General features: G+C 29.4%; 1 protein-coding gene across 4 annotated transcripts in view; it reads left to right on the forward strand.

The window, feature by feature from the left end:
* The window catches only part of LOC107439259 (uncharacterized), a 52,597-nt gene that overhangs the window by 3,439 nt on the left and 32,088 nt on the right, over nt 1-17,070 (forward strand). For 3 of the 4 annotated variants that reach the window (XM_016051782.3, XM_016051783.3, XM_071181954.1), the window contains exon 2: nt 435-561. In XM_016051782.3, coding sequence (XP_015907268.1) covers nt 447-561 — 115 coding nt within the window. In that variant the 5' untranslated portion in view covers nt 435-446. Of the gene's footprint in view, nt 1-153; nt 263-434; nt 562-17,070 lie in introns of all 4 variants that reach the window. The other variant, XM_071181953.1, reaches the window with a different exon arrangement.

A 17,070-nucleotide genomic window follows, 5' to 3' on the forward strand; every position in this document is an offset into this window, starting at 1 on the left:
AAAATCAAGATGAATATAAAAAGATAGAATTGTGAAAAATTGAGTTTACCTTTTGTTGCTAATTTTAGAAATAATTTTTGTTTTAAAAATTTTAATAAATGCATCAATATAAACTTATTTATAATCATAATATATTTTTTATGTTCTTAAAAGGTCACTATTTTTTTATTCATGCTTTTGAAGACTGTGTATATCTAAGGGAGTATTTGCAAGTCTAAAGCATAAAGATTGTCTACAGTATCACCTACCAAGATTAAACAAGGCCAATGCAATTTCATTTTAATTGAAAACATAAATACTTAAATTTTATCAATTGGAGACAATCTTCAACAGTTTAAATTCACAAATAATTTCTAATAATTTCCTATTGATAATACCCAGAATGTATTTCTCTTTATGTTTCTGTTTATCATAACTTTGAAATCTGTTTTCAGATTGTTTGTGCAATGTCTGGCAAAGTGAAGAAGAGATCTGCTACCAACTCTGCTGATTCAGCTACTCTAACACTGAATGAGAGAATTTTAAAAGAGTGTCATGACTTCTATGTAGACCAAAAAAATGGTAATATATTTTTTTTTTATTTATTTATTTATTTTTTTTTTTGTAAGAAATTCTATTTTACAAAAAAAATTCATGTGACATAAATCTACCATAGACATTTCAACAGATCTAGTTTATCTTGATAAGTTGGATATCTCTCATTTAAAACTAGTTTAATGTCTTTATCTTTACATTAAGCATATTAAGATAAAGTTTACTATTTTAATTTGTTTGACACTCTGAGTATTGGTACCGACTTTTTCTGAGCTTTAAGCTGCTGACTTTTCCAGCAACAAAAACTGTTTTTTCCCATGTTACTCAATGGGGTGCATATAATTAAAATTTAATGCAATTTTATGTTATAATAATATACCATAATTTTTTCTCTCTATTTGAACTACTGTAATCCTTTGTAATTTTAATTCCTCAAGAATGTTTGCCTATTTTAAAAATAATCATTTATGATTAGTTTTTAAAATTAGGTTATTATCCAGTTTTTTTTTTTTTTTTTTTTTTTTTTTTTTTTTTTTTTTTTTTTTTTTTTAATTTTGGTACTAGATCAATAGATTTTACTAAATTACATAAAAAAATAAAGTAAAATCTTGTAAATTATAGTTATTTAAACAATAATTTCCAAACAAGTGAAGATAAATTAAATTGATTATCTAACTTTCATTAATATATAATTCAGCTAAATTAACTTGAAATATAAATCAAAATGCTTTCAACTTGCTTTGAATGCGCTTTTAGTAAAGGTGGGAAGGTATTTGTTTTTACGAGGAACACATTGTCAATTGGGGTCTATAAAATGTTAAATTTTTTTAAAAAAATTTATATGAAATTATTACGTTATTAACGATAAAAATTTCATTAAAATTTTGTAACTTTTAGTATGATTTGAATTTTACATTTTTTGAGCATCTAGACAGTTTGTAGTGTTTTGAAATATAATTAATATCAATTTGTTTCATTTATGAAAAATTATCAGTTTTTAGGAAACATAATTTTTTGTAGCTTGGAAAAGTAATTGAATTTTCTTGTACAAACTGGGACATATAATTCATAAATTAAGTTCATATATTATTATAAAGCATAAAACTGTTTTTTCTTCATATTTTAATCATACCTTTGATTGAAACTCATTAGTATTCAATTTTTTATGATTGCATTAAAATTAAATAAGGTTTTAGAAATTTTTTTCTGAGTTTTATACTTACATTTAAAAATTTAAATTCCTTACTTTTTACGTATAAAAAAAAGTTATGAATAAACATTTTTATGAGAAAAATATTGAAACATTATTTGACTGATAAATTGTTTGTTTATTCATTTTTTAAAGATATTGACTAGTAAATTGAAGTAGTTATTTTTCATCCTTTCTTAATATTATTCGTTACTACTATTATTACTTTATTTCTGTCATTATTCTAAATTAAAGACTCAAAACTACTAAAGTTCTTTTGTTACATAAAGTATTATTGCATTTAAATAATATTGTAATTTTGCATTATTATGTGAAATTTTATAAAAAATATACTGGAAACAATGACTTAAGCAATTAAAATCTAAAGTGTAAATAAGTTATATTTATTTATATATATAAAAATTTTTATATGAAACAGTTTCCAGTTAAAATTTTCAGTTAAAATAATGAATGTTGTTAGGAATTAACTTTATAAACATTACTAAACAATCTGTTTGGCAAAAAATATTTAACTCACTGCTAAAAAAAAGTTACATTTCAACATGCAGTCTTCTCTTTCTGGCGAATCCAGTTTTTCCTTGTTATTAGATAAATAAATAATGCATTGAAAAGAAGCATTCTTTCAATTTTACCCATTTGTTATACTGTCAGTGTGTAAAGCAGTTTTATGCAAACCGAAAGTTATAAGGAATTTAAAAAATAAAATTGTAGACTAAGTAGCAATGGTAAGCAAAAATTTGAATTTTATCCCAATAGACTCAGAACTAAATCTGTGTTAATGCAATTAAATATTGGGATCTTTTACTTGAATAATTTTAAATTTTTATGTAAGATATTTGTAAGAGTTTTTATGTCATTTTTTTTTTGTTTTTAAGAAATAAAAGTAATAACCTAGCAATTTAAAATTTTCCCAAAAAGTTACAGTGCAACAAAACAAGTTGTAAATAGTTATCAAATATTTAACTTTCATTTTAAAAACAAATCCTGCAATCTATTCATGGATTCAAGAATAAAAATTTAAAATTTCTTTGAAAAAAACCTGGAAAAGCCTGGATTTTTGATGCAAACCCAGGTAGGTTAAGCTTTATCAAGAGCACTGATTTATAAATTTTCGATAAGACACAATATTTAAATGTAACCAAATTTGTGTATAATATTGTGTATCAATTATTATGTGTTAATATTAAGTATTCTAGCAAAATATTGTATTTAATAATTAATATGTTTAAATACAGTCCTCCAAACAAAAACGGACCAACTTGAATAACTTTTGATCTAATGATCGGATCTTCACATTCTAGGACTCTATCTTAATGACCTGAAGGGGTGACCCTAAATATGTTAATTAACTAGTGTGTACGATATTTTAAGTTAAATCAGACACAAAAATGAACTTTTTCTAAAAAAGCATACCCTTTTTTTGACGGATTCGAATTTCAGACCCCCCCAAACTATAGGGAGTAGCCGCAATCTGGGAAATATGCTCCTAATACTTTTTTCAGGAGAGTGCTCCAAAGTTTGGACCCCTTAAGGTTAATTTTACTTTTTGCGCGTTTCGATATATCTCGAGAACTTTTTATAAGCAAATTGAAAAATTTTTGCAAGCAATTATAAAGTTTGTTTGTCCAAAGATGAAACCGTGCAAACAATGGCTTTTGGTAAATATTTATTATTTCATTTAATAGCAGTCTAAAATTTTTTGAACTGTAAGGTATATAATTTTTTGCATTATTTTACATCACAAAATACAAATTTTTGAGCAAAATCAGTCAAACAGGTCTTGAGAAATCGAATTTTAAATATCTAACTTTTTTAAACTTCCATTTCTCAGGAGTTTATGTAAAATTATATTTAAAATCGTGCAAAAAATTTTATACATTACAATTCAATATTTTTTCAACCATTATGAAATATAATAAAAAATTATAAATGTTTACTAAAAGTTATTTTTTACATAGAATAATCTTTCGATAAACGAATTTTATAATTATGTTTTATAAAAAATTCTCGATATGTTACGAAATGCGCAAAAAGTAAAATTAACATTAAGGGGTCCAAACTTTGAAGCGACTACCCTCTATATTTTGGGAATCCCTAAAAAAAAAGAAGGTATGTTAATTCAGAGAAAGTACGTTTTTGTGTCTTTTTTAATGTTTACAATATTGTCTACACTTGTTAATTAGCATATTTGAAGTTATTTTGGATGGTCCGCTTACATATCAATTTAAAGTATTTTTTCTGTTTTTATTAAATGTATTCCTCATTATGTTTTAGTATTTAATGTTATTACTACATATGTATATTGTCTCCTGAGGTGCAGAAAATTTTCGTATCCAAATATTTCCATCAAACTCAGTTCTTTTGAATTGAAATTTCCTAGAAGAGTGATTTTTTTGTTGTTACAATTACTTTTTCAAATATTTTTAGAAAGTAAAGTTTGTTATTGCTAAAATCTTTTCATAATTTTTTCTTCAACAAATAGAAATGATTCAATCAATCATTAAGGATTTGCACAGATCTTGAACAAACTAGCATGAGTCAAAATTAATAGATATAAAAATATATTTCGATAGTAATAATTTTTTAAACTAAATTTAAGGTCCCTGTCATAGACTTAAATTCAATTTAATAAATATTTTCAAATTGACATATAAAGTTACTTGTGTTATATTTAAAATAACCGAAAATTTTCTTCGAACCTAACAGAAATATTCTTTCATTTTTGTCCATCAAAGCAATTTTTTTTCTTGTAAGATTTATTTAAACAGGAAAAATTTTCCATTCCTATTTTTTTTACAATTAAACATATTTTAAGTGTTTGTTTTTTTTACAATAAAAATTATTGCAGACATTTTTTTGTGTATGTTAAGTAGACCAAAAATTTCTTCAGAGCTTCCTGAATTCGCTCGATCAAACATATTCCACACCCCTGGTTGTCTTAAAATCTATTTGTTGTAAATAACAAAAAAAAAACTTATTGAAATCTTTTCACTATTCCCCTTTATTATTAATTTATTATGATTGAAGCGGTATATGATGAGATATAATTATGTGATATAATCTGTAGAAATTCAATATTTAGTTAATTTAAAGTTAAGCAGTATAGCTCAAAGCAACAAACTCAAATTTAATTTAAATATTTGCTACATTCCTGGAATTTTACAATGTATATGTGTCATTAATTTTCAATAACATATTAAATTTTATTTTTTAATTTGTGAAAATTTGAAAACTCTTTTTATACATTTATTGATTAAAAATAATTTTTTTTCTTTCTGAAAATAGCATTTTATTTTAATAGTTTGAACTTTAATGTGCCATACCATTTAATTTCTCACAAATTTGTAAATGGAAGTATTGGCAGAATGTTTGTTCATGTACTCAGTTATATATTTATTTTTTGCTTTTATTTTATTTTTTTATGCTCTTTTAACTATCTTAATAATATTATTTTTTTTTAGTTTGTTAATATTTAGGGGATGGTCAAAATAATTTCTTTTTACACTTATGAAATGATTATACCAGGGTTGGGTTTTTGACGTCAAAAAGTGGTTTTTGACATGACAAGGGTATAATACTGGTTTAAACCGTCAAAAACCCGTCAAAAATGTCAAAAACTGAAGTTTGCCAANTGTTTGTTCATGTACTCAGTTATTTATTTTTTGCTTTTATTTTATTTTTTTATGCTTTTTTAACTTGCTTAATAATATTATTTTTTTTAGTTTATTAATATTTAGGGGGTGGTCAAAATAATTTCTTTTTACACTTATGAAATGGTTATACTAATATATACGCAGAGCCAAACGAAAATTAAGAGTTTAGTCAATGGTATTTTGTATAAAAAAGATAGTATAACAGAAATTTTCTCACTAATATAACTTATTTTTTAAAGTTGAAATAAACTATATACTTTTCAACTTTAGATGTATTTTTCAAGTTAGTAAAATATAACAAAATCAATTTATGAATGAAATATAATAATAAAATAATTTTTGCAATATTTATTAATTGTACTATAAAGCATTGATAATGCAGTGCTTCAAATGAAAGATAGGTATACTTTGTGTTACCTATGAACATGGTAAAAGAAATCTTCCAGCAAGGCATTGCAGACCTAGTGCAGCATCAGCAAATTATTTTTCACCTTTTGTCTCAAATATATATATACATATATATGAATTGAAATGTCGAAATATTTAAATATTTTGATTCCTTGAATTAGTACTTCTATATATCATAATTTTACCATGATTTTTCAAAGTTTTTTGGAATTATTTATTAAACAGTTGTAAAATTTCTGATTATTTTAGTGTTTCCAACTACGTTGTTGTAGATTAAGTGTCGCTTATTGACTATTTAAAGACCCTATTAGTGAAAGAAATTCCTCCCCCACTATTTTTGATAAGATTTTATCCTTACAAAATGTATTGAATAATTCTAAAACAATATTTATATAGATTATTTACATTGAATAACACATCTTTAGAATCATTTGTTACACTTTTGAGGTTGCATTATTTGAGAGAAGACTGAATTTCATTTTGGAGAGAACTCTAAGCAGCAGAATAATGATTTTTGACAAACACTTACTTGTGTGGTTGAAGATATGCTACACGTTTAACATTGTTTAAATTTTGAATTAGTTTTAAAGATATTTATTCTTTACAATATTTTTTCAACTTTTTTGATATACAGAAAGAAATTAAATTCAGTGAAATTGTTTTTCTGTAGCCACTTATCTTCGAAGGGAGTTAAAATAAAATCTTAACATTTTATTTATTATTTTTTTTAATGTTATCAATTTTGAAGGTATTTAACTTCTAAGTTATATAAACCCGAGATGCTAACAAAAAATTCGTCCTTCTCCATTTTTTTTTTTTTTTTTTTTTTTTTTTTTTTTTTTTTTTTNAAACGTTGCCATACAATCTGCTTTCATAAAATAATTTTTTTCCGTTTACATTAATAAAGGATCACGATATTAATATGTTGTGAATAAATGTAGAGAGATAGTTAAAATTCTTCTCTTTTCATTTTGTCATCTTCTGCATTTTTCTAAATGTCCATATGTTTGTTTGACAGAAAGCAAAGTTCAGCAGTTAAAAGTATAATATTCAAATCACTTACGAAATATTAGTAACTAAAATTTGAATTCACACTAAAGGAACAAATACCAATCCACACCAATATTTTGATATACTGTTGCTTTAGTGCTCGTCCCGGCTGTTTTGATAATGTTGGGAAACTATCTGAAAGAATTGCAATTTTCTCTTTGAGTTGGCGAGCAGGGATGTCGCCTCTAATATGTATAAAATATAGTTTCAGCGGGGATTGGGATAGATATGTAAGCAGTGAAGAAAAGAAAAATTTTCGATTTCTTTTTACTTTTGCTCTGATCGCGTAATCTCGTAAGAACTGCTTAAGCAGTTTAAGAGTTGGGTACTGAATCGATGATTCGAATCACTGAATTGATTCGGTGATTTGAATGATTGATTCGAATCAGTTGTTTGTATCCAAATAGAATAATTGTTTCTTAAATTTTAGTTAGTTAAAAGTCTTTATAGCAATTGGCAATATATACAATACAATTATACGAACGATATAATAAGTATATTTATTTATAAGAAAGAATAATACATTTTTTGGTCTATCGACATTAGTTTTAAAAAAAATACTGATAGGTAAGTAAATTTTTTTCGAATTTTTTGCCATTTAGAATTTTTTTGAAGAATTTGATTTTAATCACGTGTCTCACAATGAAGTAGTTTAAGTCATGTTATTCGAATCAGTGATCCAAATTATTAGATTCGAAATGAGATTTGAATCACTTGATTCGAATCACATGACTTGAATCACTGATCTGAATCGCATGATTTAAATCATTGATCAGAATCACCAAACTGATTCTATTGATTCGAATCACTTAGATCAGTGTTTCCCAAAGTGTAGTACGCGTACCCCCAGGGGTACGAGAACAGTTTAGCGGGGGTACGTGTCCTTATGCGAAATATCTTACAACAAACGAAAATTTTAAAAAATTTTTTTAAAAAACAAAGCTAGCCATGAAAATTTACGATTACGTATGTTTCCATTGGCTATTTTCGCAGAGTTAACAGTTAACAATGAGTGGTATCAATAGCTAGTTGTGATTTTTACCTTTTACCATGCAACTTTTTTTTACAGTAAAAAATACATTAATTTTTTGTAGTGGTACACAGCGTTACGAAAAATTTAGAAAGGGGGTACACAAAAGTCATAAGTTTGGGAAACACTGACCTAGATGATTCGTTTTGCCCAACTCTAGAGTAATTGTGGGGTCCGCAAGCGATATCAGGTAATAGGCGGAGTTCTCAAATTTAAAAAAAATAATTTCTTCTATTTAATGTAAAATAAGAACTATTTTGATACAATGGAGACTTTAATTCAGTAAAAATTGTTCGCAATTTGTTGATAGAAATTTAAGGGTAAAATAGATTTATGACAAAGATGTTGTGACTAAAAAATTTTGTAAAAGATTTAAATGATAAATAAGTCATCGTTAAACAGTATAAATGCTAAAAACACACACGACGTAAAGAAATAAAAACTCATTCTTTGTTGTTTTAGGCCGTCAAAATTTGTTCAAAAATTTGAGGAGCACGAATTTTTATACCATCCCTGGCAGTTTTTATTAGCTTGGGACGGTCTTTACATGTAAGCCCTTTTCATTAAAGGATAATATCAATGCAGTGGCGCAGTATGTAGAAAAAAATGAATGCGTCTAGGTTAAAGATCATGTTTAGTCAATTGATTTTAAGTTTTTTCAAAATCGAGCCCAAAAATCTTCCTCTGAACAAACAAACATATCTTTTTTTTCTCTCGATGCATACCGATTTTTGACGCTTAGAAGATAAGTGGTGAATATAGGGTGAGTAAAAGGGATAGAGTCAAGCTTGCCAATGAGGTGAACCTCGGTTCGAATCTCATCGATGGCTGGTCGATACGAATTCTGTTTACAGCTCACACCGACAACATTGCTGACATAATAAATCCTCAATGATAGACAGATAATGGGTTAGAATCCCTTGCCACCCGACTGACCGTGCGATTATTTCCTTTCCATGTAACACAAATGCGGGCTAGTTCCATCAAAAAGTTCTCCACGAAGACAAATTTCTTCCAATACTTGATCCAGGAGTTCCCTTCTTCTCTGACTTAGGTTCAAAATCACAAGGATCCGCATTTAAGTTGAACGATGAGAGTTGTAAGTCCAAAAATTGATCGGCACCGGTTGTGAAATTTAGGTGGGATGTAGCCACAATCTAGAAAATAATTAATTCCCAGCAGTTTAGCCACAAGAGCGGCAGAATGTTTGGGCTCCCATTTCTTACTTTTTTTCGTCAAAATTTCTCGCCTGACTTTAGGATTAATTAGGTAGACCGGAAATATCTTTTCACACTTATAATTAACCATGCTTTTAATGTTTAATAAAGAAACCATAATCAAACCTTTATATTTCATTTTATAACAGTCGTTGAACAACCCACACAAATTTTGAGTTTTTGGCAAAAAATGTTCATCTATACAGCCTTGTCATTTTGAACCTAATCCAGAAGACAAGGAAACTCCTGGATTAAGTATCGGTGGAAATTTCTCTTTCGTCGAGGATTTTTTGATGAAACTAACCCGCATTTGTGTTACATGGAGAGGAAAGCCAGGAAAACCTTCCACGGTTAGCCTTACGGCAAGGGGACTTTGACCTCTAATTCGTCGACCACTGAGGTTATTTTATGTCTGCACTGTGGTCTCTGCGATTCGGGTGCGGAATTCGTATCGACCAGCCATCGCTGGGATTCGAACCAACCCGGTTCACCTCAGTGAGAGGCGGAAGCTCTATCTCCTGAGCCACCACGACTGAAACTTTCAAGCGCAGAACTACTGCGCTTGAGAGAAGAATCGCATCAGAGGAATGTAAATAAACTAGTATCAGTTAAGTATTCAGAATTGAAATGCTGCTTTGTACAAATGATTAAAAAGAAACGAAAGAAACCCGTTATCTGTGGCAATTGTGTTTTAAAATATCTTTATAACTACATATTTGACAAAAAGACTATTTTGAAATGTTACATTATTTAAATTAAATTTATATATTGTGTTGTACTGCTATTTAAAAAAAATAATATTATTTTCAATATTAGATTAAGAAACGATGTACATTCGAAAATCCAAATGTTTCGATTACCTGGAAGTATATGTCCGATCTGTCCGGTAAAGATGTGGTTGATATTGCCAATTAATTGGCTACAACGATGTTCAACGACGGTTTCATGGGGATTTTATTTTATAAACGTCATTGAACAGCCTACTCAATTTTGATTTTACGGCTCCCAATGTGCAACTCAGTAGCCTTGTAATTTTGAACCCAGCTCAGAAGACAAGGGAACTCCAGAATCAAGTATTCGGTGAAACTTTGCCTACGTGGAGGACTTTTTGATGGAACTAAGTCGCATTTGCGTTATATGGTGTAAAAAACCGCGAAAATCTCCCACGGTTAGTCTGATGGCAATGGGACTCTAACCCATGATCCGTCTACGTCTGAGGATATTTTTACTTCATCATTGTGGTTGGTGCGAACCAGGTGCGGAATTCTGATCTACTAGCCATCGCTGGGAATCGAACGCGGTTTACCTGAATGGGAGGCGAACGCTCTATCCCCTGAGCCACAACGGCTCTTTTCATAGGGATTGCTAGCAAGATAGATGTCACAGGTTTTCGAATAAGCAACGCAACGTTCGAGTTTAGCAATAGGCGTAACACAGATAGCCTTGATCTCTCGTAACACTACCTCTAGCAAAAAAAAAAAAAAAAAAAAAAAAAAAAAAAAAAAAAAAAAAAAAAAAAAAAAATAGTCGGATCTGCGGCTCGAAAGCGGTGCACACAAACGAAATGTACGAGTTCGAAAAAAACGTACTGTATGATCCAGACATCGCCGATTGATGGTCTGGAAAGTGTATGAAAGTCCCCCAAAAGCTTAAGAGAAATGTTGTAAAATCTTCAAACGTGATACTCCAAAAATCATTTTTTTTTTCCGTTTGGGTTGCAGAAAAACTACTTGATAGGATTTTTTTTCGAAATTTGTAGAGAATTGACTGAGTTGAAAAATTCCAATTTTTTTTTTATTTATTAATAATCGCCATTTTTTGGAAAAACGTTCTTTTTTGTCAATTTTTTTTCTAACCATAGCTAAACTCATACATAATCATTAATTTTTGGTGGTCTCGTTTGTTTCAGACTATACATCAATATGGAGATCGAGCCTAATCCTGACTATCAGTGCTCGGCTTGCACTCCATCTTCGCCATTATTTTTATATATTAATTTATAATTNGAATTGACTGAGTTAAAAAATTCCAATTTTTTTTTCTTTTTTAATAATCGCCATTTTTTGGAAAAACGTTCTTTTTTGTCAATTTTTTTTCCAACCATAGCTAAACTCATACATAATCGTTAATTTTTGGTGGTCTCGTTTGTTTCAGACTATACATCAATATGGAGATCGAGCCTAAGCCTGACTATCAGTGCTCGGCTTGCACTCCATCTTCGCCATTATTTTTATATATTAATTTATAATTATTTCGGACTAGAAATTTTTTTATGGGTAGCTGAAAGGTGACTCACTAAAATCATGAAGTCATTATGTAACTTATATTTTGATTTCACTGAAAGAAACGAAAAATTAAGATTGAGATTTAAATCGGACCACTTCTGTATCAGAAAACCTCTTTATACGTGTAAATCCCATTGTTGAACCAAAAATTATCCTGATTGGTATCCTTTTTCTTTCTTTCGCTCACTGTCTTCTAGATAAATGTCAGAATCGGTATATATTCTGTGTTTTGCTTATGTTACCCTCTTGGGGGGGTATTGTTTGGTTTGAAAGTTTTCTTTATGAATTGTTTGTGGGGGGCAAATGAGGTAGGAGGCATGCATTGAGTAGATAACGCTCCTGTCATTTTCATTTAAGGTATAAAACATTTTTCGAACTTCCTGGAAACTGATGCACTTCGATAAGAACGGCTTTTCCTGTCTCTGTAAAAACATTTTTGTCTCGCTTGCTGCTCACTTGGCGACACTGGAAATGGCGATGTCTAGTTTCAAAAGCCTTCTTATCGAGGTTACCCTTTATGCCTCATCTATTTTGAAATGTTAGTAAATAAAATAAAAAAATTAAGTATTCTAATCTATCGCCAGTAGCTATCTTTCTTGGCCAGGTTCTTAAATCCAGTAATATTTGGAAGACTAATTCTTCATCGTTTCCGTTGGTGGAATTTTTCTCGGAGTAACTTATAATGCAGCGGTTTCGAAAAGACGTTCCTCCGAACATTAGGGTTTATGGAAGTATCGCTGGGATTCTGAGAGTTAAAAAGATTTTTTTTTTTATTCGGTAATGATATTTGGAACCTTGAATTATATTTATATCCAATTAATAATTCAATAGTTCTTTATTTTGGTTATTTTTATGAAATTATTAACGTAAAATGCCAATGATAAAGATAATAGCAAATTTGAAAGAACGAAAAATCCATTACCACAATATATATTTAAATTAATTACAAAAAATTAGCATTATTATTAATTTTCAATAAAAAAAACAGCAATAGAGAAATATGTATCTCTGTTTACTATTCTCAATGCTCTTAACGACTCTTTCGTTTTCCTTTCAGTTAAAATCATAATCTAGCTTATTTATGTACGCAAAAAAGAAATTCATAACTGAAGTAGATGGATAATCAGAACTGCGAATTAAACTGTCTGACATAATACCTAATTTTAATGCTGTTATTAATAATACGATAAAAAAAATTTATTTACTTTTTTGGTTAATATGTTCACCCTAGCTAATTGATTTAAATATTATTAAGTAAGGTTTCAACTAATGGAAGGTCGAACAGTTACGATTCAATAGCAGAAAGAAGGGAAAAAAATAATAATTGGGTACCGATAGTCCGTTGCCAATTCCCCCCCCCCCCCAATTATTACAAAATTACTCTTTGACAATTGGATGCGTCGTCATCGTTGGTAAATCGTGTAATTCTGTCTTGCTACTATTCAGAAGCCGCTGGCCAATGGGTCAGCGTGTCTGACTGTGAAGCCGATGGTTGCGGGTTCGAATCCCGCTCAGAGCATCGATGTTTCTCTCTGTTGTGTGAATGTGACCCACCTTATAATCGGGTATCTGTGGCGTGGGTAATGTTGCTTGTCTCCGTGACTTAGGTTCACAGGTGGCAATTGGGTAACGTTAAATGATCAACATTCCAGGTGAAGAACGAAAGTCCATTGCCTGCCGTTTAAAAAAAAAAAAATTATTTCGCAGCCAATCAGGTTTGATACACACGCGTGACGTCGGTTATAAGTATCCAATAGAATCTGGTCCAAAAAATTATTTAGCGTGATAATAAATCAAGGCTAATTGCTGTCACGTTAAGCCGCTAAGCACAACCATGTAATTTAAAATACATGGTTAGGCTCTTAAACACGTTTTCTATTTTCCTTCTCGAGTTACTATTAACCAGTTCGTAACTGTTCCCATTCGCCGCAGAATAAATTATTTTATTGCTCTTATAAAATTGCAGAGAAATTAAAATTTCACTTTAGTAATTTTCCTTTCAAATCGTTAAACTTAGTAGTTCTGAAAATCTTTTTGTGCTCCAGGATTCGTTAATAGATATTCTATAGCTTCAACTCCCCCTAATGCTGGAGTAGATTTATTTTTTATTCTTAGAATATTCGAGCACTTTGAAAATGTTAGATTAATTCCTTTTCAGTCTCATTCATTCCAACTCGTCCACATTGCTGTTCTGAATAGCTGTTGGTGCTTCTCATTTCAAGAATGTAATATAGTTTCACTTTTCACTAATCTTAGAATAAATTTTATTGATCGTTACAAACAGATAAAAAATTTTTATATTCCATTTTCTGTGGCATTCATTTCGATTCGGTAATAGATATTATATAATTTTAACTCATAATCGCCGTAAGGTAAATTTTATTGCTCTAAGATGATTGCTTATAATTTCGAAATTCTTTTTGAGTGACTTTCGCTCCGAATAGATCACTTAAATTTTAAATATCTTTTTGTACTTTTGTTTCGTTAAAGGATATAATTTTAACTCTCGGTAAGGTAAATTGTATGGACAGTTGCAGACAATTATAAATTTTCTATTTCTTAATTATTTTTCAGTGATTTCTTTCACTTTATTATTCCTAAAAGCTGTTTGCGCTTCAGATTCCTTGACGGATTTACTATTGAGAATACTACTGTAATCATCATGAATCGTGGAACGAATTTCATTTATCTCAGGTTGTTGTAGTTATATTAGAAACTTTACATTGAATAATAATTTTCGTTCTTTTACTCGACCCTTTTCAAATTCTTAAAAGTTATTTGTGCTGCCGAATCACCGATGTGTATGAATAATTTAATTGTAATTCTCATTAATCTGAGTCATTAACCGAACAGTCTCGTCGCCTCATTAATTGCGATTTTCATTCATTCATCTAATTCAATTAACAATCTTTCACCAATAAGTTTTTACTTGTCTAAGATGAATGCAAGCGGAAGAAAAATTATTTCATAGTAATTCTCTTTCAGTGATTTTTGCACAATCTTTTCTAATTGATACGCTCTTAGCTGTTTCTGTATAACTAATAAAGTGCATATATTATTCTGCTCTAATCTGAAGGCGTTAGTTTAACTAGATTTTCGTTCGCTTCATTTGAAAATTTTACAGTATGTGTATATTATTGACGCTTTTTCTTTGTAAATGTTTATTAATGTGTGACATATGGAACTAAAAATATGTATTAATAAAAGTATTAAAAGTTAAGATGATTGAAATTAGTCAAACACTATTAAAAAAAAAAAAATCGTGATTGACGCAATTTTTATTCGTTTCATTTAAAAATAGGGCAGCGTGTTGTATTATTGTATCTTTTTTTTTTTAATATTAGCAGATTAGCGTCATATTAAACAAAAAAAATTTTTTTAAAAGTAAATATGATAAAATTAATGTATATTAAATTATTTGTACTTTATAAATGAAAAAGAAATCATGCGCTTGACGAAATTTTCATGTATATTATTAATGTTTTTAATTGTAACGAATTAGCGATATTTTGAACAAAAGATATTTATAAAAAGTTAAATTAAATTAATCAAAATCTTCAAACGAAAAACAAACCATGCGCGTAAAGGGATTTTTATCCGTTTAGTTTGAATATTTATGAGGATGTGTTTTTTTGAGGTGTAGTTTTTTTGTTATTCATTATTATTTTTTTAATTTCAACTAATTATTGATGTATTGAATTGAAAAATGTATTAAATGTCAATATAGTTAAATTAGTTGAAAGCTTAAAAAAAAAACAAATGATATGTCTAAAGTAAATTACATTAATCAATGTAAATGCTTTGCAATATTAAATCAAACCGAGAAAGTTGCGTACGAGTATGGAAAATGCTTAGTCTATGTGAAAACGTCATTTAAGATTTGCGAAACCCTCAATTTACGTTGACGACAATGTACTGTAATTTTTACATTTTTATTGATTTCTAATTGCGGTATTACTATTTGCTTGTGTTATGATGTCTTTGATATAATTTGAATTTAAAAATAAAACGAAAATTATTTTTATTTACTGGCTTTCTTTCTTTAAGGGCTGGTTAATTTTACAGCAAAATTTCAGTTTATATTTTATCAAAGTGACTTAATTTCCTTTCAGTATTTTTTATTTTATTCTTTTTTTTACAATTATTGTTGTACCTAGAAATATTTTCTGACAAATGCTAGTTATATATAACAATGACAATAGAGGACAAGACTTGTACTGTTACCACATGATACTACAAATTTTAATTAAGTTAAAAAAAAGTGCAGATTTAAGTCTATATCTGATAATATTTATTAACTATCCTTGTTAAATACAATGTTTAAGAACACTCTTATCTTTACCAAATAACATTTTAAAAAATGTTAATTCTTTTTTTTTCTTTTTTCTTTTAAGCCACGGTGGTTCATAGTATTGCACTCGTTTCTCATTGACTTAAGTTTGAAACCTAGTGATGGTTTGATTCAAATTGTGCTCCCGACTCATACCAACCACAATGCTGATGTAAAATAACCAATTGCCGGATCGTGTGTGAGAATCCCTTTGCCGTCAGGTTAACCGTGGAAGGCATTCGTGGTTTTCCTTTTGTAACGCATATGTGGGTTGGTTCCATCAAAAAATTTTCAGNGTGCAGATTTAAGTCTATATCTGATAATATTTATTAACTATCCTTGTTAAATACAATGTTTAAGAACACTCTTATCTATATCAAATAACATTTTAAAAAATGTTAATTCTTTTTTTTTTTTTTTTAAGCCACTGTGGTTCAGAGTATTGCACTCGTTTCTCAATGACTTAAGTTTGAAACCTAGTGATGGTTTGGTTCAAATTGTGGTAATTCATACCAACCACAATGCTGATGAAAAATAACCAATTGCCGGATCGTGTGTGAGAATCCCTTTGCCGTCAGGTTAACCGTGGAAGGCATTCGTGGTTTTCCTTTTGTAACGCATATGTGGGTTGGTTCCATCAAAAAATTTTCAGCATTTGCTAGTTTTCCCAGCATTTGATATTTTATAACCGTCGCTAAACAGCCGACTCAATTTTGGGTTTACGACTACTAATGTTCAACGACGTAGCTTTGTAATTTTGAACCCAATCCAGAAGACGAGGGAACTCTTGGATCAAGTATCGGGAGAAATTTGCCTTCGTGGAAAACATTTTGATGGATCTAACCAACACCTCCTAGAATAAGGAAGGTCTCAGCACGGATCAATTTAGTAGTCCGATGTGACGAAGTTAACTGCGCAGTTGATGAAAAATAAGAAAGATGTCATTACGTTCGAGGTACTAAGCTGCGCAGTGGTTGAAAATACAAAATAAGTCACTACGTTTGGACTACTAAAGGATATTTATGGTAACCCGTGCAGAGGCCTACTCTTTTCTAGGAGGTGTTGATCTAACCCGCATTTGCGTTACATAGAGAGAAAAACCCTGGGGACCCTAACCCATTATCCGTCTACCACTGCTTACATTTCACGCCAGCACTGTGCACAAACCAGATGCGAAATGCGTATCGTCCTGCCATTTCTGGGATTCGAACCCGATTTACCTCATTGGAAGGCCAATGCGCTCTAACCCCTAAAAGCCATCACATCACGGCTCTCCCTAGAGATGTTCAAGTTCCTTTGTGTGGGCTTCTAAATTACAAGGCTACGGAGTTCAACATTGATACAACGACGGGT

The sequence above is a fragment of the Parasteatoda tepidariorum genome, chromosome 6 (assembly GCF_043381705.1).
Source record: "Parasteatoda tepidariorum isolate YZ-2023 chromosome 6, CAS_Ptep_4.0, whole genome shotgun sequence".
Taxonomy (NCBI): Eukaryota; Metazoa; Arthropoda; class Arachnida; order Araneae; family Theridiidae; genus Parasteatoda; species Parasteatoda tepidariorum.